This window comes from Condylura cristata, unplaced genomic scaffold, assembly GCF_000260355.1.
Source record: "Condylura cristata isolate star-nosed mole 26May11 unplaced genomic scaffold, ConCri1.0 scaffold00004, whole genome shotgun sequence".
Lineage (NCBI taxonomy): Eukaryota > Metazoa > Chordata > Mammalia > Eulipotyphla > Talpidae > Condylura > Condylura cristata.
Window position 1 is genome coordinate 2633136 of NW_004567105.1, and position 26094 is coordinate 2659229.

General features: G+C 42.9%; 1 protein-coding gene across 1 annotated transcript in view; it reads right to left on the reverse strand.

Moving 5' to 3' along the window:
- Positions 1-26094, reverse strand: part of EP300 (E1A binding protein p300) — a 59954-nt gene continuing 33860 nt past the window's right edge. The window contains exons 11-31 of the mRNA XM_004675637.2: positions 25986-26063; positions 25417-25526; positions 23471-23608; positions 22607-23041; positions 21181-21360; positions 20835-20979; positions 18615-18733; positions 17782-18021; positions 17293-17381; positions 15389-15469; positions 13618-13674; positions 12604-12681; positions 11576-11643; positions 10879-11029; positions 10614-10760; positions 9890-10003; positions 8690-8855; positions 7613-7777; positions 6177-6338; positions 3531-3812; positions 1-3285 (exon numbers count right to left, since the gene is read on the reverse strand). Coding sequence (XP_004675694.1) covers positions 1084-3285; positions 3531-3812; positions 6177-6338; positions 7613-7777; positions 8690-8855; positions 9890-10003; positions 10614-10760; positions 10879-11029; positions 11576-11643; positions 12604-12681; positions 13618-13674; positions 15389-15469; positions 17293-17381; positions 17782-18021; positions 18615-18733; positions 20835-20979; positions 21181-21360; positions 22607-23041; positions 23471-23608; positions 25417-25526; positions 25986-26063 — 5207 coding nt within the window. The 3' untranslated portion in view covers positions 1-1083. The remainder of the gene's footprint in view (positions 3286-3530; positions 3813-6176; positions 6339-7612; positions 7778-8689; positions 8856-9889; positions 10004-10613; positions 10761-10878; positions 11030-11575; positions 11644-12603; positions 12682-13617; positions 13675-15388; positions 15470-17292; positions 17382-17781; positions 18022-18614; positions 18734-20834; positions 20980-21180; positions 21361-22606; positions 23042-23470; positions 23609-25416; positions 25527-25985; positions 26064-26094) is intronic.

A 26094-nucleotide genomic window follows, 5' to 3' on the forward strand; every position in this document is an offset into this window, starting at 1 on the left:
TCTGTCTCACACAGTTTATTTAACAATAGGTAATAAGAAATCAAATTTAACAGTCTATACAGTGATCCAAAGTTCATATTTATAAGTAATCAACTTTAATTGCATGATTTACAACAGTTGAGGGTTTTTGCTTTCTATTTTCAAGTTTTACAGAAAAGTGTGTCTGTGTGTGTGTGGGGGGCAGGGCAAGGAAGAAAGCAAGCAAAGAAACCCCAGGGAGGTTTGCAGGTTAAAATCATTCCACTGGAATCGTTTCTTACCCTCTTTTTAATTTTTTTTCCTTTGTTAGATGTAAAAATAACGAAAAAAATTCTTCCAAGAAACAGAACCACAATATATAATACATCAATTTGGCAGCTGCCCCTGTATATTTTGAAAAAGTCATTTGTCTCTCTACATGTACAAATTATTTTAATACTTGAAGTTTTTACGCTCAGACTTACAGAATAGAAAATTTTCTGGAGCACAAAAAGTTGACTGGAGGGGAGGAAAGGGTAATTTTTTTTACATTTTTAAAAGAATGAACATCTTTGCACCCAGAGAAAAAAAAACTGGTATTTTAATATATATTTATATATATTTATATATATATAGAATGTAATTTTAAAGTAACATTAACCCCTTTTGTCCTCTGGTTTTTAGAAATGTTCTTTAACTCTTTCATAAAGTGAGGAAAATAGGGAAAAATGTCAACCATCTGCACCAGTAAATAATAACTATTAATATTACATATTTTCATTAATTTAAAAAAAATAATAAAACCTATTATTGGAGGTGCAAGGCAGGCGCGTGCGGTTGGCTTCACACACGGCAGCCTCCTACCAGTGCACACCTGAACCACACACACGGGGAAAAAGGCCGGTAGGAACCAGCCATAACAAAAATATATTCTTTGTATTCTATCATCCCTCAGGTTCATCTTGCATGTTTGCTTGAAACCACAAACAGCTACTGCACAGTTCTTATGTGTTCCAAGGAAAATTGTCTTTTAGGCTAAGAAAGATTCAAAAAAATTGTTTTCAGTACAAAAAGTCTTGTTAAGAGAAAATAATTTTTTTGCTCCCAAAATACTACAAGGTGTCTCTAGTGTATGTCTAGTGTACTCTGTGAGAGGTTTGCGTTCAAGTCTGAGTTATCGGTGCTGAGTCCCAGGTCTGTGGCGCTCGCACCATGGAGGGTTGCCATGCCTGGATTGCTAGCAAGCTGAGAAAGCATCGAATTCTGGTCTGGGCTGGCAAAATGTCCTTGTTCCATGGGGTTGGCTTGGGCAGCTACCAGTCCAGGATGGGGGGAACTGGTCTGTGGGGAAACGTGGTGCGGCGAAGGCTGAGGTTGCATTCTTGGGGAAGGGCTGGAGTGGGGGGGCTGGGACTGTGGCCGTGGAGAGGGCACAGGTTGAGGAGAGCGCACTTGATTGGAAAGAGAAGAAGGGATCTGCTGGCCTTGTAGGTGTGGGGACTGGGCCTGATTTGGGAGCATATGCTGCTGGGGGCTCATGGGGTTGGGCTGAGCTGGGGACCCCATCTGTGGCTGAAGGAGTCGCTGCTGATAGGCCTGCAGACTGGCTCCTGGTTCTGTCCCCAAGGCCTGCGGAAGCTGGCCCATCTGTCCCATGTTCCCTTGCTGCATCTGTTGCATGTGATGCTGCATCCGCTGCTGCTGCTGTTGCTGCTGCTGTGGTGGCGGGTAGCCAACTCCCTGGGGCTGCTGGAACTGGTTATGGTTGGCCATTCCGGGGCCTATTCCTGGTCCTGCTCCCTGTTGCTGCTGCTGCTGCATCAGCTGCTGTCGCCTCAGAATGTCTCGGAACTGTGAAGGCATGGTGTTGTGATTCATGTTCATTTGTTGAGCTTGAGGGCTCATCCCTCCCATGGGTGGCTGCAGTTGTTGTTGTGGTTGCTGCTGGGGCAGGCCGGCCCTTTGGACACCTGCTTGCATGGGATTGATGTTCTGCATGGCTGGACTGGAGTGGACTCCCTGCTGACCTGGCATGGTGGGTGGCTGTAGCCCAGGCTGGCCTGGGGGCATGCCAGGTTGCCCAGGGAGGGGTGGGTTAGAGTTGGCATACTTGGCAGCCCGCTGCTTGATGAATGCAGCCAACAGCTGGGGGTTGGCGTGAAGGATACTAAGCACCTGTTGCTGCTGTAGGGGAGAGCTGGGAGACCTGAGAGTCCGCAAAAGGTTTTGTAAGGCTTGTTGAGACACAGTGCCTGGTTTGAGAGGGCTCACACCCACCTGGCCCAGTCCGGGTTGGGGAGCTATGTTCAAGGGCTGACCATGCTGGGCCACTGACATCATGGCTGGCCTTGGCATCCCAGAAGGTAGTTGCTGGGGCTGAGGCATTCCTCCTTGTGCCCATGGAGGCTGCTGTTGCATCCCTGTAGGGCCCATCCCTGGCTCCAAATGTCCACTGGGACCTCTGGCCATGGGGGGTGGGTTCATACCCATGGGGGTCATTGGAGTCATCTGGGGCATCTGGTGCTGGATTGGTCTTTGAAAAATTTGCACGTGGGCCATCTGGCGCTGTGTCTCAGCTGCCCTCTGAATCTGCATTGCCATTTCCACTGCTGCAGGTGGGGGCCCTGGAAGGGGTTGCTGAGCAGTCTGAGGGGGGGTTGGAGGGGTCACCTGGCCAGCAGCCTTACCCTGCGATACAGGGCCGGGAGCTTGAGTCCTGGGCATGTAGGGTGGCATGCTGTTGGGAGGGGTGGGCTGGGGCTGAGAGGGAGGCTGGGGTTGGGGTGTCTGGGGGGTGGTTGGCTGCTGGCCTGTTGGTGTGGTTGGAGTGGCAGGAGTTGGGGAGGGCAGGCCCTGCTGCTGCCCCACCACCCCAGTCCGCTGCATGCTGGCCATCCTCCTACGAAGCATCTGGGCCTGCTGGAGCCGATGCTGGAGCTGCTGCTGCCGGAGCTTTTGCTTGATGTTCAGACAGAACGGCACGGGACATTTGTTCTCCTGGCAGTGCTTGGCGTGGTAGCAGCAGAGGGCGATGAGCTGCTTGCAGACCGGGCAGCCGCCGTTGGTCTTGCGCTTGCAGCCCTTGGTGTGCTGCACCACGCGCTTCATCTTCTGGCAGGACGGCAGCGAGCAGTTGGCGTTGCGGCACTGGCAGGCGTGCACCAGGGACTGGATGCAGCGCTGGATGCTCAGGCGGCGCGAGTCTCCCGGGCTCTGGGTGGCCGCCGCCTGCTGGTTGTTACTTTCATCATCCAAACCGAGACCCAGTTTCTCCATTTTGTGGTCATGGTTTTTAGTGTTATAGCAGGTGATACACAAATCATAATCCTGCGGGAAGGGGGAAAGCACAGGTGCAGGTGAACTTTCCAAGACTAAGTTAATTAAAACCCCGCTCTACTTGGGCTGAAAGCACCTTACAGCGAACAGGAACCAGCCTCTTAGCTCCAGCACTCAAATTCCCAACCAACCCCTGCCACTTAATCCTGCTCCTCACCAGGAGCACTGGAGCCCAGGAAGGGCCCACAGGTCCGACACATCTCTGTTCCCCAGCGCGCCCTAGCGCCCCGGCCTACCTCACAGACAGTGCAGTGCCAGCGCGTCTCCACGTGGTGCTTGCACTCGTTGCAGGTGTAGACGAAGCGGTCCTGGCTCTGGGTGTGCAGCTCCACCAGCATGCACATGGTGGACCACTGGGCTCTCCGGAGTGAAGAGAACTCCAGGTGCTTGTCCCTCGCGAGGGTGAGAAAGGCATCCCGCCCATCCATCAGGTCGCAGGGGATGAGGGGGTCAGGGTCAACGATGGGAGGCAAGGAGTTGGCAGTAGGGCTGGCGATGAGACGGATCACAAAGAAGACCTGCGGAAGACAGTCTCGTTGGCTTTGGCGGGACAGCGTGAATGTGTGGGCTGTTCCACAGCCAGGCCATGAGATGAAGGACAGAACGACCCTTTTCTCCTGCTTCATCTAACTCTGGCCTTGTCTTTGGGCATGACGACCATGGGTCACACAATCTTATTCTTTCCTACTCAATTTTTCAAACAAGACTGGCCTTGGTGAGGCACAGCACATGCACAGTGGACACTTGTTACAAAGTGACCACACAAAGACACTGTCCACCAGTTTATGGAATTTAATCTCAAGAAAACAGATCAGATAAATCCAAAGTGAGGGGGCGGTCTCTCAAACAACAGGCTTGCATGGGTCAGCAAAACGGCTATGCCACAGAGTAACAAGGCCCAGAACTCCGAGACCCAAAGCAGAATCCCTCACCTGCAATCAAGGGCCAGCTGATAGGCGGTGGCCCTGGGCCATAGCTCTTGAGTGTGAAACCACAGTGTTACGCAAAGGAGGTCTTCTTTCTTAGAAGGTATTTGCTGAATTCTGTGGCAAGATACTCACAACTGGTGAATCTTAAAGGCTATGAAAGGGACCTCAATACAACTTCCCTATAAATTTGGGGGGCTGGAGAAGAGGAGTTGATGAGGAAGGAAGGGGAAGAAAAAAAAACCAACCACCACAACAAACTTCCTCAGTCCTTGCTACACAAACAGCAGTATTTTTGTCATTTTTCATTTGAAATCTCACAACTGTGAATTCATGTAAATATCAGTGTAAAGGCTACAAGAGGAAACTGGTGTTATGTATTGGAAACTGGAACATAAACCACACGCTCTTGTCAATAAAATATAAAGCGGGGCCTTTTTGGTGGTGTAGGGCTAGGTTCAACCTTATTTAGCTATCAGGAAACACTGCAAATTAAGTTCGATCCCTGCCAGGGAGTGACCCACTTGGTGCGGCAGACCTCTCCTGTCTTAGCTGCTGCTCCCCTCAGCAGTGTGTTTCAGGAGGTCTGATTTTTCTGGCCTTCACTCTGTCTCTGATAAATCCTCTCACCCCTGCACCTCTGGCCTACACCCCAGTTCTTGTATAAGTCAAAGAAAAAAAAATTTTTTTAAATAAAAGGTACTTTCAGGACAGCAGGAACATATATGAGCAACTGTATTTCACTTACTATATTAAAATTGAGAATCTGTGCAAGCTGGAAGTAATACTTACAATGTAACTGGGAAGCAATATTTTCTCAAGACAAGTGTCTTTAAGTTAAGCTATGTTCTGGAAAAGGCACATACCAGGAGAGAGTACATACTGAATAGTCACATATAAAACACCAAAAATTAACTGAAAGTATCAATCTTATAATATTGGATTTAAGCAGTGGCTCAAAGAATTTTAGTAAGAAAAGAACATTATGAAAAGGTGATGCACTGGGAAGTCCTTACTCTGTCAAGTGGGAAATGCCTGCAACCAACAATCAAATAGGCAGAGACCACCTGTAGCAGCCCATTCTCCAGAGAGCAGCTGAGGCTTTACCCTCTCTCCCCCTTAGGCTCTAATCTCTAAGAATTGCTGCCCAACACTTCTTTAAACAAAGCCATAGAATGTGTCCTCAATTTACATCAAATAGAATATTCAAAGAATGTTTCCAGAAGCCCTGAGTAACTCTTAAATAAGACACAGGCAGAACTCTGGAACCTTCTATTTCACTAACATGGTTGAGGTGATGGTATTAACTTAAAAGTTCTTTAAGCTCAAATAAAGAGTGGGGTAGAACTGTGGAAAAGATAATTCAAACTCATTCATGGTAGGCATAATTATAGTAACTGTAGAGAAGAGCTCTCATTAACTATTTCTCTCCCAAAAGGGCTACTTAACCAATTCAACTGTAAACTCCACAACTAAAACTAAGCCTGTATTCCCTCTCTCCATATAATAGCTACTTTCTATAAATCAATGTCTAAAAAAAGTCAAACTGAGATTAAACAAAGCTTACATAAAATACCCTTCTAGATTCCATCCTATCAATGATGTCTGAAGGAAAAAACTCCCACTACATCCAGTTATATTCCTAAATATCCCCAACAAATAATTTAGATAATGAAGTATTTCAAAATTTTGACTTCTCCGAAGGGCTGACAAGTGGGCTGCACTAGAATGTGCAGCAGAGTTCTAAGGAACAAATTAACAATGAATAGACGGAAACAACAGAACTAGACAAATTAATACTCCTCAAAATTGTAAGACAATTCAACATGATCAGGATTGACAGCTTGGGCTGACCTTGGCATTTCCTGCTCTTACTAACTTCTTATCACTGAACTGACTTCTTCCTCTTCAGTCTGATGCCCACCACCCTGTGCCCCTGAGCGGGGGCTGCCTCACCTCCTTGTGCTTCTCCATGGTGGCATACAGCTTCTGGGAGAGGTCGTTGGAGACGTTGGGCATGCCTGGCTTCTTCTTGTTGCCCCGACTGAGGCTGCTCTTGTTTTTACTGGTTTTCTTATTATTCTTCTTCTTAGCATTTTTGCTATCACCTTTTGTCACCTGCAGGTTAGCACAAAGGGGGTAAGAAAGTGTTAAGCTTTTATAAGTGATTTGGACGCAATACTAGTAGTTAAAAGACTTTCTTCTGAAACTAGAGGCCTCCCGCTAACTGCTCTCTTCACTTCCCTGCCCTCGTTTTTTTAAAGCTATCATTTATAGTAAACTAATTATTTGCTGAGGCTTTTACACTAACTCCCTGCACTAAGCCCCCTTCATTAGGCCAATGGCAGTGTCGGTTGTATAACCAGAGACCCTCAGATGGACCCATCCTATCCCAAATTTGAGGATAAGGAACAAGGAGCGGCAAGTGGGAGAGTGAAGACTGCACATTAAGTGAAGAGCAAGAGTGGCCTCCCTGGTGGTGCAAGGCGTTAAAGCACAGCACTATGAAGCTATCCCATAGCCACCGTGGCATGCATTCAATCCAGGCCCACAGAGCTGACCCACATGGGGCGCAGACCTCTCTTGTCCAGCACGCTGCTTCCCTCAGCAGTGTATTTCAGTCATCTGCAAACCTGCACTGTCTCTGATGAATGCTCTCACCCTGCCCCCGAAAACTGGTCTACACCTAAACTCTTGTATGCATAATTAAACCTTTTTTTTTTTAATGGAGAGCAAGAGATCTTGGCTTCAGCTTAGTCCACTCAAATCCTACAATTTTAAGATCCTATTAAAAACTCTCACACACACAACCTTGAAAAACAGTGAATTCAAAGTTATACAAGAGTTTTTTAATACACTATTTATGAGTAACTTCAGTATCAGTAAGTCAGACTTAATGAGGATGATTCTAGATATGCAATGAGGAAATAACTGAGCAGGAAAAGCTTCTCTACAAAGCCAAGTTGTGACTGGCAGATGAAAGATTCTGGCCAAGCCTGGTTAACCAAACCATGGTGGAGAGTTTAAGTCTGGAGATAATATTATTATCTCCTAGAAGAGCAAAATGATTCATATTCAGAAACTTTACAAAAGTTAGAATTTGATAGGTATAGCTATAGGTAATTTTCTATCTACTTTTCAGGGTTTCGTTTTGTCTCAATTAATGGTCCCCATTACTTAAAGCCCAAGATCCCATTTCAAGAGGTGTCTGACCTTAACAAGGTTTAAAATCACCACAGCAGAACCACTGACTTATCTAAGCCACAAATTTCTGTCTGAATTAAGAGCTCTTCACAGCTGAGTGTTTTAAGATCAAGTTTAAAGTTTCAGCTCACTTCTTGATTTTACATGAGAATCAAGGTAGACATGAAAGGAAAATGCAAAGCCCTTACATCTGTGCTCTCATTGCTGGTGTTTTCCTCTCGCTTTCTCTCTTCTTCCTCCTGTTCCAGTTCCTTAATGCTCTCCTCCAAAACATTGGGCCAGAAATCACCTTCAAAGTAAGGCAATTCCTTTGCACTTGTTAATCGATCTTCAGTAGCTTGTTTAAAAATATCCTGTAAATTACAAAATGATGTAAAAATAAACTTTTGTAAAAAAAAAAAAGGGGGAGGGGGCAATCTCCAAGATCACCTACATCAAAGACTCAGCAGAGTGTGATCGAAAAGAAACAATTCAATTAATAAAAAAGAACAACTTAAAAAAAAAAAAATCCTGTGAAAACAACCACATTCAAATAGTAATTTCTAACTGAAACAACAACAACAACAAAAAATCCCACACATTTACAGAAATGGTTCCCTAGCTGGTAGACACAGAAACATGAAGGGTTAAAATGTCTTCTAAAAGGTGGCAGAGATTTTATGCTAAGCCCTGGGCCTGGAAGGTAGTGTCATTAATAGTGAAAAGGCCTGATGTGAAGTCACAGTTTCTGGTTTTCTCTCTTCTCTACTCATGAGGATCAGATGGATTATTTGCCTGCTTATCAACAAGCTGAGAACCACCCCACTAGGGCCAGCCGTCGAGGCACTGCCTTTCAGCCCATGACTGCCATCATGCCTGCTGACAGACAGAGGTCTGAGGTTGGCACTCCTGCCTGTGTACCCATTCCTGGTTTCTTAGCACCTTCCACAGTGATATAACAAATACCAACTACTGGTTCCAGCATGGTTATAGAATGACATGCTTTGCTGCTTGGGAAACTTTTAAGTAGTCCTTTCTCCCCATGACCAAAACTAAACATGAAATCTACTATGTAAAATTCTTATGAAGTAGTCTATGCTCAATGAATATTAAGAGTACGTTTTGCCACAATTTTGAATCAGGAGCTTGTTGATCTAAGACTCTAAAAGCCTAATTTTTCTTACTTTGAAAAAAATTCATACCGAAAGGGAAGAATTTAGCAACTTTTAAATAGAGCAGTTAGGGTTAAGTCCATTCTGGCTCCAGCCCTCCCCACTCATGCTGACCTTATAGTCATGGACAATCCTCTCTGATGCAGCCTTGTCCAGCATCTTCTTGTACCACTCCTGCAGGCGCTTGGGCTTGGGTATCTTCTGGTCAGGAGGGTGGCAATGGAAGATATAGTCATCTCCTTCACTTGGGGGACAAGCCCAAATATGACCGGTTGTGTATCTTACAACACAAAGAGAAGGACTGTTTAAGAGAAAGGCCATCCATTCTAGAAAGTATGCTGCACTTGAAACCACAAAGTACAATCAGTTAGGAAATGAGTGGCTAAGAACACTGACAGGACCAGGCACGAGTCACAGCACTAACAGGTACTGCTGCTTCTTTCCTTGAAACCAGGGAAGAATGCTGTGGATGGATCTCAGCTATGGGATGGGATTGACTGAAAACTTGATAGTTGCTTTAAAGAAAGCTGTAGCGCAAAGGAAAATCCAGAAAGTAAAATGAAATTAAAATTAAGAGGAATAACCTGCAATGTGCAAGTGCTTAATAGTATCACAGAGTAACATACCTTGAAGGTAAGGAGCCAGGTCTGATGGACTTTCACATCTCCAGACCTTAGTTTGTTTTTGATAACTAAGTGCAAAAGGAGCAAATGCAATTTATAATTCTGCCCCTAGGGTTCTCCCTGGTGGCACAACAGGCTTAATGCAGCACTATGAAGCTCTACACAGCTACTACAGCCCAAGTTTGATCCCTGGCCAGGGAGTAATCCACGTGGCACAGCGGACTTCTGTCTCCCTGTTGCTCCCTCAGCAGTGTATTTCAGAAGACCCGCCTGTTCTGTTCTCCACTCTGTCTCTGGTGAATCCTCCCATCCCCTGCACTTCTGGCCTGTACCCCAGTTGCTCCCTACTCTAGCTCTAGTAAATGCTCTCATCCCTGCACCTTGGGTCTATACCTCAATTCCTGTGTGCATAAATCAGTCTTTAAAAAAGTAAAACAAAATTCTGGCCCTGAATGAGTAACAATCACAGCTTAACAGACTCTCATCTGGAATGGGAGCAACTAGTGTCAAAACAGTCATCTCTTTCCTACTGGCATGATTAACCTCAAGTGGAGATGGTAGATCTACTAGGAGAAAACCAAAGCTGCGACAAAAAAAGCAAAACACCACAAATTCGCATGTTTAAACAAACCCACACCTGACCACAACACCAAAGTCACTTATTAAAAACGCACGTTATCAATGTGCTTACCCCAACTTCTTGACATATTCTAAATATCCAATTAGAATTTCATGATAGACTGCAGTCCTCAAGCCCTTGGGACGGAAGAAATGAACACTATCGAGGTATGATATATACACTCGCCTGTATAGAGCAGGAAGGGAAAAGACAAGGTCACACAGTAAGTTCCTATTTTTCTGGCTAAAAACCATTCTCTGAGCTGTGCTCCACTCATTTCATTTGCAACGCTCACCACACAGTGGCCTGTCAAGTAAGTAAATGGTGAGCACTTTAGGGGTGTCACTGAGCCCGAGGCAGAATTGTATTCTCAGCACCTAGTAATGACTGACACAGAAGAATGTCACTCAATATTGATGGGTTCAAATGTATTCTGGCAACTTTCTTATTCTGGTCTTTCATACTATCTGGAAACAAATTCTAAATCATATCCTGCTCTATGAGTGACAGACACTTATATACCTACCAGTAAGATACTTAACACAATCCAGACTTAAACCCATTTTCTGAAAAGCAGTTGAGTTTATTTACTGTTTCCAATTTCAGGTTATTATTTTTCCCCACATTACTGTAAACAAGTGGTATTAGGGCAATATTTTATTTCATTTAAGTACCACACTAGAGAATCTGTACTTCTACACCAAGCAATCAAGTATCTTTGTGCTCTTTATGCTTTCTCACCTATTACAACTTCAAACTCCCATGCAAACAGAACACCAGCCACAGCAAGTCTTACCTCTGGTTGGGTGGAGGGCAGTCCGAGCCATATTCTTGAACGTGCATTCCAAAGAAGCATAAGTCAACACCATCGATCTCCTCGAAGGCAAAGAGGGCCTTGGTTCGGTATGGAAAGGATTCCGCCATCTCTCCACTATCTACAAACCTACACAATTCAGATTAGAGGGAAAATGTTACATTCAGATGAGAATTATCAACAGAAATGAAGTCTAAGTCTAAGCAACTCTACTTCCACAGGAGAAGAAACGGGAAACGACGGATACCTTGCTTTCATGCCTGGTTTGACTTCCACAGTTTTGTCAGAAGCATGAACGACCCGAACAGTGACCTCCCCAGACTCATGGTGATTCTGTCGCTTCAGAAAGTCATTCACTCGATTCTCTAGAAATGTGCCAAGTCTGGTAGACGGCAACCCTAGGAATGTAAAATTTAGTTCAGTAGGAATCGAATTTATTACTATTAGTTTTATGGTTCAACATCGAATGTCATTTGTTTTTCCTTAAATAATGAATTTCATACCCAAAAGTACATTTGAGGTCAAATTCCAAGTGGTGTATAGAAAGTTATTTGACTGGAGCGCCCTGGTGTCACGGCAGGTTAGGACGCAGCACTGCAAGCTGGCCACAGCCACTTCAGTGTGAGTTCGATCCCCTGGCCCTGGAGGTGATCTACACGGCGCGGCAGACCTCTCCAGACCCACCCGCAGCTCCCCTCAGCAGCGTACTTTGTCAATCTGCATGTTCTGCTCCCCACTCTGTCACTGGTGAATCCTCTCACCCCCTCTGCACCTCTGGCCTGTACCCTAGTTCTATATGTATAAATAAATCTTAAAAAGAAAATTATTTGACTTTTACTTTGTTTAAATAAGTTAACCAAAGGAATTATTCTCATAGTTTATTCTTAAATGTGCATCAGTTTAGTTTTGGCAAGATCGACCTGTACAAGACAAGAATGACTTACTTTTAGCAGAGAACTTATTTTCTTTCCTGGTGCGTGCAGTTTTCTTTAGACAGCCATCACAGACAAATCTAATAGGAGGGGGAAAAGAGAGGGAAGGGTGACTCAGATGAAGTGTGTTTGTGGACAAAGATTCACTCTATCAAAGTCTTCAAACAAAGGTGTGGACAGCAAGGAAGAGTACGTGGGGATTTTCAGAGCGTGTACAAAGGCCAGTTCATGGTAGTCTCGTGTCAACATTTGCACGGGACCTTGCCATCCACGGGGTAAGAGCCATGGGACTTAATGCCAGGCCCTTTCCCCCCTCAACATGATGGGAGACCACATCCTAAGCAGGGTCACACGAACACATGACGTTTTCTCAGAAGTATGAACTGGTGTCCTCCTGGCACCTTCCACACCTGTATCTTCTAATGTTTTTTTAACTGACATGTGAGTAACATTCAAAATACGGCAAATATAACACCTCCTTGCTATTTTTCAGGCATTAGAGATTTCTTGTTACCTACATTGAGAAATCTCACAAGCACACTTTTGATATATAATGATCACAAAAGAACTTTAAAAAAAAAAAAAGCATGCGTATTTTTGGATTTTAATTTACTTAATATTTTAAAACAATTGTAATGCTCTTTTCCAACCCCCCCCCCCCAAAAATAACTTTCTTTTTTTGAGAACAAGTAAATGGCTTTAATTCTTTTTGAGGGTATCATTCACATTTTATGTTACTCACTTTATTTATTTTTATTATAATAGTCTATTTTTACATCATTTTGTGCCTTTTTTCCATCTCAGTTGCAATCCCCATGGGCTTCCCATCACCAATTCACCCCTGTGCCATCACCATAGCCCTGTGCACTGCCTCCCATTTTTGATCCCATTCCCCCTGCACCCCCATAAAGTGTCTCTAGTACATAGTCATTATTATTATCATCCCAAAAATAACTTTTAAAGACAAACTTAGAAGATATAATCACTGCAGAGAAGACAAAAGAAAAATTCCTAACAATAATACTGATTTGAAGCCTCACCCAGTTGGCCAGATGATCTCATGATGAAGGACACATATCTGATGCATCTTTCTTCCACATTCTGTACATTCAACAAACCTGGAAGCACAAGGCCAGAATATCAAGATTATATTCAAAACTAAACAAATCAAGAATACAATATCTCCCAGTTATTGACAATTCAAGCTAGCCAAGGATATCCAAGCTGAAATAAAAATATAAAGTGTTTTTGGTTTCTAAAAGCTCTTTAGGACAATTAAGTTCAGTCATTTAAAATGTGAGTCCCAAGGACATGCCTTCCTGCCTGAAACTTTCCTTCCTGGAGCAAAACAAAGAGTCTTTTAAATAAATATGATGGGATGAACACAGCAATCCCCACAGACCGGTGTATAGTTAGAACCAGTGATTTTTCTGCAGAATATAATTCTTATTAGATAAGCCTATTTTAGAATTAGAAAAAAAAATGACTGAAAAAGCAGTATAAGTAAATGATAACAGCTACTTTAACTTTTGACTGAGCCTGCCATCTTTCTATCCACTCTAGGAATACTAGTAACATTTCAGTTTCTGCAGTAGTCGGGGATTATGAACTTGTGTGAAAACGCGGAGGACAGGAATGGAGTACATGGCATGACACAGTGCTAGCTTGGAGTTCCACTTGGGTTTAAAATCACCAGAGGCGAGCCCTGCAGAGGTCGAAGTCAGTGCTATGAAGCTATCAGCAGCTACTGCATCTACGATGAGTTCAGTCTCCGGCCAGGGAGGTGACCCATATGGAGCAGCAGACCTCTCTTGTACCTGCTGCTTCTTCCCTCAGCAGAAAATACATCTTTAAATTCACCAAAATCATCAGGTCAATTTAGTGAAACATAAATGAGTGCTGTGATACAGATTTCCACGTATCTACCATCACTGTCAGATGTGTATTATTTAGGTTTACTTAGCCCTAAAAATATAGTATCATCTTACTGGCTGTGCAAACCAACAGAATGAAAGGAAAATCAAGTGTACTGATACTTAAAGGGAACTACTTACAGTTCAGGATCCAGTGTGTCATTTTTTCTCTTGGAAAATTGTTCTTTATTTATTGTACTAAAGAGAAAAGAAGGATACAATGAGAAAAAGTGGCATGGGAAAATGAGCAACCTGACTACTGTTCTAACACAAAAGGAACAAATCTCTTAACTCTAAGTCTTCTAAGAATATACTGAGGACACACTAGGCTCCATACATTCTTGGCTCACATGAAATGCACATTTGCACAAAGTTATAGGTAACTTCAACATTAAGAATAACTATTTCAAGTTACCTACAGTTAATGAAGATAAAAACTGTTAAGACTTTACAGAACTTATTTTTAAGTTTTTAAGCGGCCTCCCTTCCTGCAAGCTAGCATATCAGACTGCACACAGCCTCACAAATACAGAAGGTGACCAATTTTCACATCCAACTGCTTCCTACAGCTACAACCTAGGGCTTCACTTCTAAGTATTATTCAGTGTGCTCTGAACCCAGCAGCACAGGACACTGAGCTCCTCAGAAATGAGCGCAGCATAGGCCCTCCCTGGTGGCACAATGGGTTAAAGCACAGCACTGCAAGCCTGCAGCAGCTGTTTCAGTGGGAGTTTGATCCCCTGCCCCAGAGGTGACCCAAATGGCACAGCAGACCTCTCCTCTCTCATCCCGCTGCTCCCCTCAGCGGTGTACTTCGTCAATCTGCCTGTTCTGCTCCCCACTCTGTCTGATGAATCCTCTCACTGCCCCTGCATCTACGGCCTGCACCCCAGCTCTGTAGGCATGAATAAATAAATCTTAAAAAGTAATGTGTGCAGCACAGACCAGGGTGGGAAAGGTTTCGACAGCCTCAGAGAAGTGCTGTCCTGGGGGCCAGCTCATGTGATTAGCCACCGAACAGTATAGCAACGCTAAGGAGATTGCCCCTTCTTGCATCTGGAACCTTAGCTGGACCCAACTCCCAAGATTTAGCCAGTGATCAGAAGATTTGCTTAAGGCTCTAGGAGACCTATCAACTAATCTGCACATTAGAACCAGACACCACTACAGTATATTATTTCCACGGTGAATGGAAGGAGAAGTGCAATTTCAAAACCCTACTTGGAAACATTAACTGGTTTTGCTCAGAAGCCAGCAACATAACAACTGCATACTTTGGGGAATGTTCTGAGCATTTTGTTGAGTATAAGCTAAATCAGAAAAAAAAAAGCCAAAGCATTATTGTAAGTAGAGAACAGTACTTTCTTCCTAAAACAGCCCAGTATCTAACTAAATTTTAAGAGATAAGAAGTATTCCATGGGGCAGTTTAGACCATGTTTGAAAATTCGTCATTATAAAACAAGTCTGTGAAAGTTATAAAAAAGGCCAATCCGGAGTCTTTCTAGTATGTGATGTTAACATCTAAATCCCCAATGTTAAATTACATTCATACTGCAGTGATTTTGATACCGACTTACACCAGAAGGCTGAAAAGTGATTATCTGACCAATCCCTCTCAAAACCACAGACTGCGCCCTTAGAGAAGGAACCTATCTAAGATAGCACACTGAGGTGGCCCCCAGGCCAGCAGCAACAGCACTTGCTGTTGTAGTGGAAACACCCTTGGTCTGTGCTGATCAACAGAGCAACTAGGTCTCACTGAACACTTGAAATATGGAAAATAGAACTGAAAATAGCCACACCTGCAGCTAAAGTTACTACCATATTGGAGAGCATAACCCACAACCACTTAAACGTCTTACAACAAATTGAGAAATAAATTACAGTTTCCAAAACAACGCAGTTACTTACGTTTGAGGCTGGGAAGGGTCATCCCCCAAAGAAACGCTCTCCCCTTGGATTTCATTGAAACACTTCTCACAGAAATGATACCTGTCGGCAAGAAGGCCATACTGGGGTGAACTGTTCCGTTCACACAACACAGCCCAAGCCAAGCAACGAAGCCACCAATCACAGCAGGCCAAGGAGGGGGACGGGAGCAGAGAGCAGGTCATCAACGGCGACAAGGACATTCAATGATGCAGATTTATGGGCCCCACAGTTTGGGTTTTTTGTAATCAAAGCCAAGTGCAGACAACGACAAGCATGAGGGAGAAAAAAAAAAAACACAAAACAAACGAAGAAATGAGGGGTTGCAGGACAAGAAACAAAAGCCAGACAAGACAACACAAAGCAGAAAGCCAAGGCAAAGCACAGATTAGCATTAAATATCTCAAATGGGATCACAAGTAGCAAATGATTACAGTAAATAAAACAAAAGTTTCACTTACACAGACCTACACTTTTAATTTTAGTAATTACTACTACTTGATGCAAATAATCATAAGGCGAAAGAATAAAAAATACTAGGGAGACTGCCTTTTAAATACAAATTACCTAAACATGGCGATCACACCCTTCTTGTGTTAAAAAGAAAGGTCCAGTACCAGGAGCCAGACATATAAAAACAACTGTCAGCTGGAAAATGCAGTATTTCTTTTTGAGAATAAGGAAACAATGAGTAAAAAAACATTTTCCATTGAAATGACTACATAAGGAGTTAAATAATGATTGTAGCCATCAGCTAACAGTTTAAAAAATATGCAGGTACATATTACATATTCCCTAGTAAAAAGAGTAAAACACTGTACAGTTGATGCCAAAAACCCAAAAATGGTATGTCAAAATTATAGCCCATGAAATTTCATGCTTTTTAAGTAAGGTGTTTACAACAACTTTCAGACTTCACTTTTTCTTTTCACTTTTTAATGATTAAGAAATTGTGCATTCTAAACAGCTACAAAGCATTAAGAGGGGCACCTAACATTTGGGAAATAAAACAAAGTTCATGTGACGTTTTCAAAGACAGAATTGCATCTGTTGCATACAAGTTCAAAAAACACCACAACCACCACAGACTTGGTTTGATAAAAGGGCACTGAGCACCCAGTCTTGTCATTTCTATATCAAGAGTCCCAAATATATGCCCAATCCTAGCTACATGTAAGCTGATTACTGCAAATGGGAGACAAATCCCAGTTAAAGAGAGATTTTAAACGCAATTTGTGTCATTACTGCTGGGTGGGTAGGGAAAACAAAGTCGAGCCCTTCCCTCCACCCTCAGACAGCTGCAGGAACAGTCTGGCCTGAGGCCATTCCAGGAGGTGCTCCTTTTACTTCGCTTAAAAGTAAGCTGTTTTCATACAGATGCAAGAACACTCTTAGAACACTCTTAGACATACCATAAAAAGGAAGCACTTCTAAAAAGGTAGCTGGCTAACAATCGTTTAGTTAAGAGGTTTTTCTGGGCCATTCTGGGAAAAGCAGACAGCCAGCAGCAATTTCATGGACAAGTGGAAAGAACAATTAGTTTAAAAATCAGTTTTGCCTGAAGCTGTGGTGAACTATGAAAGTGAAAAGTGGGAGCTTGGGATGTCACCCCACTTGTGTCACCAGCTAGAAAGTTGCTTAGCATCACCTAGCCTGGATTTCCTGCCTTAGAAAAACAAGGGCTGAGACAACAGATGCAAAGCTATACACAGTCAGAAAATCGTGTAATTCTGCAACCACAGGCAGAATGCAGAAAGCAAATCTTGCTCTGTACGGTTGTTTTCAAACAGGTCACACATGAACACGACTGCATATGCTGGCCCACTGGCATGCGCTCCCTAGACAAGAGGACATGTGGGCAATGGGCCACACATGGTGGAACTTACCTGTTCTGGTAACTGTAGTAAGTAGCATCCCGAGGGATTGTGCATAACTGTTTGCCATAGCAACAGAGTGTCTGTGGAGAGAACTCCAACTGCAAAAGAAGGCATCTGTTACACACTGCAGAGGCTGGAAGGACAAGCTAGCACAGCAAACTGGCAAATCAGACACAAAGGCCAGTAGCACCTTCGGTCTTATTTATGTTATTAATACTGGGCTAGTAAGTTTCTCACTTCACCCAAGTAAAACCACTCCAGTTTGTGACTCATTTTGCAACGTGAGTTAGGCTCTGCGGCAAATCCTTCTACCAGAATGAAGACCAGGATAAATGGCTCAACGTGACTTGGTATGGACAAGAAAACTAGCATATGCCAGGAGCTGTGCACCCTCAAGGAACATGCTCTTTTCCTGCTCCAGGTGAGCGTACAATCAACCTGTTTCAGGGTTCTGATTGGTTAAATTTGTAAACACGCTTCTTTACAAAAATTTCTTACCTTTCTCCCACAACAATATCCAAGGCTTTGCATGACGGGGTCAATCTCTTGTTCAAAGACCTCAGACAGCTTGGAGCAGTATTTATATACCCGTGATGTTTTCCGATTATACAGCCAGGCATTATTGAACATAAGCCAAATGTCATCCACATATTGCCAGGGTTCCTGATACTGTCCAGTGTCTAACTTCCTCTTGATAGTAGAAAGATCCATGGGGCTCTTCACAATATCAAAATAATCCTAGGACAAGTGACACCAAATAACTTTACATGAAACACCTAGTGTGTTCACTAAAGCAGATGGTGTTATTTTCCCGCTATCATCATCACTTTCCCAGGCAACGGTGACGGTTTGACCTGCCTATATTTCCAGTGGCTGACCCGATGCCATCGATTTTTTTTTACCTCTTCAATCTAAACAGGAGAGGGGCAGTTTAGAGGACAAAATGAACAAGCTTCCGCAGACTTTCTGAACACCAGAAGCACTAGAGTGCTTTCAACGCTCTATCACAGTGCAAGTGTGACTGACTAAAAAGACCAGTAAGTAAAGTAGCTTAGTATCGTAGTAAAGTTTATCTCATACAATGGGACATAAAAGGGAAGGAAGTGCTGATTCATGCTACTACAACACGGAAGCCCCCTGAAAACAATGCAAGCGAAAGAAACTGGTCACAAGGAATGACAAATTCAGACAGTCGACTGTAGTCTACTGTCTACAGGTTAGCTGGAAGTAGGTTTGTGGGCTTAAGGACCATTGTTCTGTATACATTAAGTGACTTGAACAAATCTGTTAACTATGAAAATAAAGTAAGAAAGAAGTACCACCACACTTACAGGGATCCCTAGAAGCTGAGGGTCCACAGGCTGACGAAAGGGAAGGGATTCTGGATCCTGTCGGTAAAGTGCCTCCAATGTTGGCATCAGTGCCTGCCGTAACTCTTCTGGTTTGAAAACTTAAGAGTGTATTTGAAATTAGTTATCAATTAAACAAAGGAGGGAGATAAAATATTCACACCGAAGCATCAAGAATCACAAGACACCACTGCCCGGAAGCCCCCATGGATGAGCCACTGTGGAGTACTGACTGTCTGAACTCCTGTCCGCTCTGGTCAGGTAGCACCTTATAGGACAGTGTCCAGTCATGTTTGAACACCTTCAAGGGCTCAGCAATCTTATTAAGTTCAGTTTAGATATTCTTGACTAATAGAAACAGAATCCCAATCACTCAATGTATGCAGATACTTTAAAAATAATATTCCAAAACAGGAGAGGCATGCTGTCAAATAATAGAAACATGATACAAATACTTAATAAGAGGCCTTCCCTGGTGGCGAAGGGGCTAAGTCTCAACACTATAAAGCTATTGAAACCCACCGAGGCATGAGTTCTATCCCCGGCCAGAGAGGGACCCACAGGGCACAGCAGACCTTTCCTGTCTCCTCCGCTGCTCCCCTCAACAGTGGATTTCAGTAGACCCGCCGGTTCTGCTCCCCACTCTGTCCATGGTGAATCCTCTCTCCCCCAACACCTCTGGCTTATACCCCAGTTCTTGTATGCATAAATAAATGAATCTTTAAAAAAAAATGTTTTGTACAGCTGAGAAGAGATATTTACCATTGTGTGGTAAATGTTTGGTTTAATACTAGTGGAAGAACTAAATTGTTACCTCAGCTAATGAAACGTTTCTCAAACACCAGTCAAGATCTGCTGGTGTGTCCCAAATTAACTAATTTAACCATTCAAGAAGCTAGTTACTAAGGGTGTATATGGTTATGATCTTTACGACACACTCTGAGCAGAGGCCTGGATATTTCTTCTACTTACAAGTTAATTCTACCTTCAGGAAGGTACCATTTATTAGTACTTTTAGATAATGTTCACCTCATGGTGAACTATGTGTGGGGAGAAGAAATGGAAAAAACAGATGAGAGTCCTTTGTTCTTGATTGCACCCAAAATAGACATGTGAGACTAGCTGTTTTTAAAGAGATTCCTAATAGTAAGACGGAGTTTTTCTTATGTAGTGTATTATTAAAATAACACTTCAGTGAAAATAACTTTTTAACACCATTTTAATACAAAAAACAAACAAAAAACTTTGTTAATGAAACACTTTGACATATATCATCTCCAGGGGGCTAGAAGACTCCTCCAAAAAGTCAGTAGAAGCACAAGAAGATCTAATAAGTCAGTAAATTAATTCCTGTGGGAATTATTTGACACTGTGTGACTCAGCACAACTTGCTAGTTTAACTTAGTAGAGTGGATCAGAGTAACTGTGGAATCAACTTGTCTGGTTCACTTACCAGCCTCAGTAACTGAGGCTCAGTCAGTTACTTAATCACTCAGCCTCAGTTTCATGCCTTTAAAACAGGAACCAGTCACAAAGCTATCAAATGAGATTGCAGGTGTGGAGCAGAGCCTGACCCACAATAGGTCGACAATGTTACTATGATTATCATTGTATTTCCTGTGTTTTATTGTTTTAAGGATATATTTGCTTATGCATACAAGAGCTGGAGTACAGGCCAGAGGTGCAGAGGTTAAGAGGATTCACCAGAGACAGAGTGGGGAGCAGAACAGGTGGGCTGATTGAAACACAACGCTGAGCAGAGCAGGGGGGAAGACAGGAGAGGTCTGTTGTGCCATGTGGGTCACTCCCTGGTCAGGGATTGTACTTAAGCTGCAGTGGCTACTGACAGCTTCACAGTGCTGAGGCTTAACCCCTTGCACCATCAGGGAGGCCCTATTTCTTGCATTTCATTACTGCTTATTTCCCCCTCTGCTTTTAAGGGATATTTAACAACATCTCCCCTCTGAAAGTGAAAACGCTGTGAGATTGCTAATGAGCCTGAAGATGTAGCAGGTATGACTTAGCCAGTGACAGCTGGAAGCAAATTATGTAAACAAAAAGGAAACTCTTCAACATCAGTAATAATTGGGACACCGAGGCGCTGAGCTTATTAACACTAAAGTCAATTTAACACCGATTCCTTCTAATCAAGATTTCTGGTTTCTCCCCTTCATCCATGAACACAGAGCCGAAGAGACTTACTTTTCTTCTTTGACTGTCCTGGGGCTGGAGATGACTGAGTAGCTGAAGTACTTGGCTGGTCTTCCTCCTCTTTTATTTCAGCTTTTAGTTCAGTGCCTCTCTCTTCTTTTTCTGTAGGTTCCACTTTACAGTCTTCTGCTTTAGACTAAAAGGTAGGCCATTTTAGTATTCCAACGATAAAAAGTGAGAAACACTAAGCTCATTATCATCATTTACTCTTCTTTGTGGTCCTATCTTATGATCTTTCCTCACCATAAATAATGAGACCTACTTGTCAGAATAATTTATCACAGTACGTTTAATTGCATTCCTTGAGTCTGTCCTAACCAAATAGCCATATTCTCACCTCAGGAATATCCTCTGGCTGAGAATCGGCTGGTTCTGCTTGATCCACTTCCATTTTAGCCTCCATTTTCACTTCCTGTGAAGGCTGCTTTTCAGGAATGGTCTGAGAATTCACTTCAGTGCTGCTAGTAGAGGGAGGGTTTGATACGTGCCCTTCGATACTTACAGCTGGCTGGGAAAGCTGGGAGTAAAGGGTGGAGGGACACACAAAAACACCAATCATATAAAAGGAATTTATGCTAGACAACAACATGGCATAATTAACCACTTATTTCTAGACTAATGTTACCATATCCCTTCAGGGTGCTTTCACTTATCCATCTCTCTCAGCCCCTGTAGTAACTATGATTTAAGAACATGAGTCAAGAAAATACTGATTGGTCTGTTGGACATAAAAAAGAGCCAGCCAAGTTTTCTTTCTAACTTGCATTCTGGGGTATCTGTCAGGGTGTGGGCTTCAGAGAGGATGCCTCAGAAGAGCTCTCATCTAGAGAAGTGGAAAGAAAGGGTGTCTGCCCATCTCTGTTTCTCACAGAGAAACATTCATTTTCATTTTCTAAAAACCATACAGAGAAGTAGAAGGAATAATATAAAGAAGTCCCGAACTCCCATGTTGATTGGCTGTATTGAATCATCACATTCTAATAGGGTAACTATTTTTTTTCCTATGTCTTCCAATCAGAAACTGCATAGTGAGAAGTTACTGATTTCAGCAACTACACCTACATGGACAAATTTTACATTCTACTTTTTGCACTTTGCTCTTCCTTGGCTATTAATGGCCAGGAAGAATCAGATGTTGATAAACAATGTCTTCTGAGGTAACTTGACCATGGACTTCTCAGTTTAGCAACAAGACAAAGAACTACGTTTGTATCACTGATGAAACAGAATGTTTAGTCTTCACACATGAAGTTCAAACAGCACGGATGCAACTATCAGACTTGATTTGTACTGTACAAATTTGATTGTGCAATACGCTACCTAAGACTCCACAATGCTGTAGAGCAGGCTCATACTTTTTATTCTAGCTTAGATTTTAAGACCAGAGACTCATAAATCCATGCTTTTGTTCATCTGCTTAAAAGTATGGAGGTTCACACTGTGAAAAGCTTCCTTAACTATATGTAAAAAGCATGCACCGTACTATACGCACTAGGGACTTCTCCCTGGTCACCCAACATCCACGCCTTCAGGCCACAAACCACAACATGGGACATGCCACGTTAAAGAAAACCATTGAGCTCCTTCTATACTTGGCAATACAATAGGAATAAAAACAAAAAGGAGAAGAATGTCTCTTCCACAGAGACTCAGTCAAACTGTGAGGATGATGGAGATAAAAAGTCGAGACTACAACCAGCACAGATGTCACAACACTATAATATAGCTGAAACAACTCTGCCTAAACCCAACTCTCTGCTTACTGGTGTCGCAGGCTGTGGAGGCAGCAGTGGTGCTGTTGGGGTGGGTACAGAGGCGGCTGTACTCTGCTGTGAGAGAGGCTGCTGTTGGGGCTGGTCACCAGGAGCAGCAGGAAGTGAAGGTTGCACTTGGGGAGGAAGCTGCGTTGGTGGTGGTGTAGGTGTCTGTCTCGGAGGTGGATGGAGAGCCTGGGACTGTGGCCCTGGTGGCATGGCTGGGGGTGTAGGAACAGGGGCTGGAATTGCTGCTGGTGGTGGCTGCTGAGCCCCTATGCTTGGGGGAGTATGGTGAGGGGTGGGGGTACGACTAGGTACAGGAGAAGGCGAGTTCTGATGCAGAGCTGACTGAGGGAGAGGGGGACAGTGAATGTGGCTCCCTTGAGGCCCTGGAGGCATTATGGGAGAGTTCACAGGACAGGAAGAACTGGACATTTGTGCCTGTGAAATGAAAAACAAAATGGCAATTCAAAACAGAATTAAATATTTACATAGGCAGGCTACATGCATTTTATTTTAGGACAAACTGATTAAATAGGAATTGGCAATAAATGCCTCTACTCTGAAAATTCAGCAGAATTGCTTTGGCTACTGCAGTTGAGCACACAGAATTCTCGGGCCGCCCTGTCCTTTCTTCTACATTGTAGTTCTAAGATTTCATTTAAACAACATCATTTACATCAGTTTAACCTATTTCTTAGTTTGTAACAACTACCACTGCTATCTCATCAGAGTAATTTTCCTGTTTGAAATATTCAATACTCTAATTAAAAATCGAAAAGCCATGTTTTCACCGCTACATGCTGCTACCCCTCCCTGCAGAGACGTTTCAAGAATCACGTAAGTAAAAAATCCACTTGTGAAACATACTGGAGACACTGGTACTTGACCACCAGTCGGAGCTAAAGGCATATTCGTTACATTCATTCCTTGCGTTGAGAACTGAGGCTGCGGAAGGAACTGGCCCTGGCTGGAAGGCTGCTGCATGCGAGGACCATAGCCCATAGGCTGCACAAAAAAAGGAAAAGAAAAATCACATGGAGCACCAAACTGCTTCATTACAATTATCGACTAAAGCTGAAGTCACCTACTGTCCTAGCTCTGCTGTAAAGAAGGTGGAGCAGAAGGGTAAGAAGGTGATATAACAGGCTCCTGGGTCAAGAAAGTGGAGAAAAGACTCAGAGCCTGCTTTGGCCTATTCTAAAGAAACAGCAAAAGGGAGGGCCTCCCTGGTGGTGTAAAGGTTAATCTCAGTGCTTTCACTTGAGTTCAATCCACGGCCAGCATGGGGCTATGGTGCAGCAGACCTCTCCTGTGCCCTGCCCTCTGCTCCCTTCAGCAGTGTATTTCAGTAGATCCACCTGTTCCCCACTCTGTCTCTGGTGAATCCTCTCACCCCCCACACCTCTGGCCTATACCCCAGTTCTTCTATGTGCAAATAAATAAATCTTAAAAAAAAAAAAAAAAAAAAAGGTCAGAGACAAATTCATTGGCTACACAAGTACCCCTGGGCAGAGAGAGAGAAAAAAATTGTTTCTTTTCATGCTGCTTGCTGAGTGAAGAGAGAGAATCACAACTTCACAAGGCTCTTGCTCGTGCCAACGGTCATGTAACAACACATACTACAAGGCTCCTGGTAGGTACAAGCCAAGTAGAACATGAATGTTTCTCATTCATGAATACTCTGGAAATGTCCCATTTAATCTCTAAAACTGTTCAGAAATCCAGACCCTTTAATAAAGGAAAGAAGTAAAGGAATAACAAATACAAAAACAATCTTTAAGCTAAGAAAAATATCTGACTTATAGATTAAAATGAAGACCAAGACATTTCATTGGGGGAACAACACCTGAGGAGAAATCAAACATTGTACAAAAATGAACAATGATGTAAATTTTATATATATAGAAGACATTTCACTGAATATGATGGACTAGTGCCAGGGAATTGTGCTAGAAAATTCCAGAAACTGAAGGACTGGAGATACCAGCTAATTCTAAAACAAAAGCTTGGGGTTGGGTCTGTGAGGAGAGGATAATTGCTTGAGGGTCCATATAAGCCAAAGATGCTCAGAATTTCTCATTTCCAGCCTCTACAACCAGGAAATACCCTTTTAATCACTATTGCCAAAGACCAAGAGTTTCCTGCCTGGGGCAATTCAGTGTTTGGGCGAGTGAGGGGAATGTGTCAAGGACTCCAGGATACTAAATGTGGAAACTCCAGGGAAGAGGAACTGACTGCTTTTAGTACAAAGACTGTACAAACAAACGAATCTTTTAGTGTTTGTTTTGTAGAGTATAACCCAGAGAAATCTTAACTATACTGGATCTTGTTATGCATATACTCTGGAAACTTGTGTATTTAAAACTGAAAACAGCTTTCAAGTTCTGAATTCTGAAATTATTGCTGAGTATTTACAGATCTGTGCTCCAATTTACAGATGTACCACAACAACCCTGCACTGTGCATTAAACCCCTTTCATATTAAAATTTTCAAAGTATGCAACACCTTTAACATGAATTTTGTTCTAATGTTATCCTTCTGCTATCTTATTATTTCTATAAACCTCTAACAATACAATTTATAGGTAAAGAAAGTATGGAAATTCAGGATTTTAATATTCACTGTCCAATGGTGACAAGATTTTATTTTCTCCACTTAAAAAAAGAAAACATTCTCATTTTCGAAGCATATATAATAAACATTTAATCAGGTCTATGTATTAAGGGCCACATACATCAGAATTACAGAATCAAGAATGGGAATTTTACTTATATGGTAAGAACCAAGAACACTGTTCAGAGACCAAACTTACTGGGTTGAGAGCTCCAGGCTGAGCCAACTGTCCATGGTGCTGAAGAGGAGAGGTCTGCCGGGGTCCAATCGGGGGCTGGGGCATACTCATCTGGCCAAATTGATTCAAGCCTGTGAAATATGTGTGAAAAGTTAGATGAACTGGGAGAAACAGTTATTTCTGGCTGTGTATCACTGTATCAGGATGAATAGAAGAATCTGCTTTCAACCTTAGTAACTGCAGGAATCTGCTTCATTTACAGTTGTCATAGAAGTGCACTGTAAACTAATATTTAGTCTCCGAATCAAACTTTATAATCTGCAAAAAGCCTTATCTAGGCCAGTTTATTTTCAATGGATGTGTGAAGATTTAATGTCATTTGCTCCGTGACCTGCCAGTCAACCTGCTTTTTATCCTTCCTTCCTGGACTCCATTTCTAAGTTTTTTGATTTCTCATGCAGGTATTTGTACTTGCTATTGCCTGAGGCAAAAATCAAAGTGACAAACAGACTATCAATGTGCACCAGAGATTTTTCAAGCAAAATTTTGAAAAGGTCATTATTAAGTAAATGATTTCCCTCACAACTTACCAGGTTGTGGTGTTATCCGAGGCATCATCTGGTTTGGCACACTGCCACGGATCATAGATGGATCAGGTAGAGGACCATCTAAGTAAGGGTAACAGAAAAATGGTTAGAA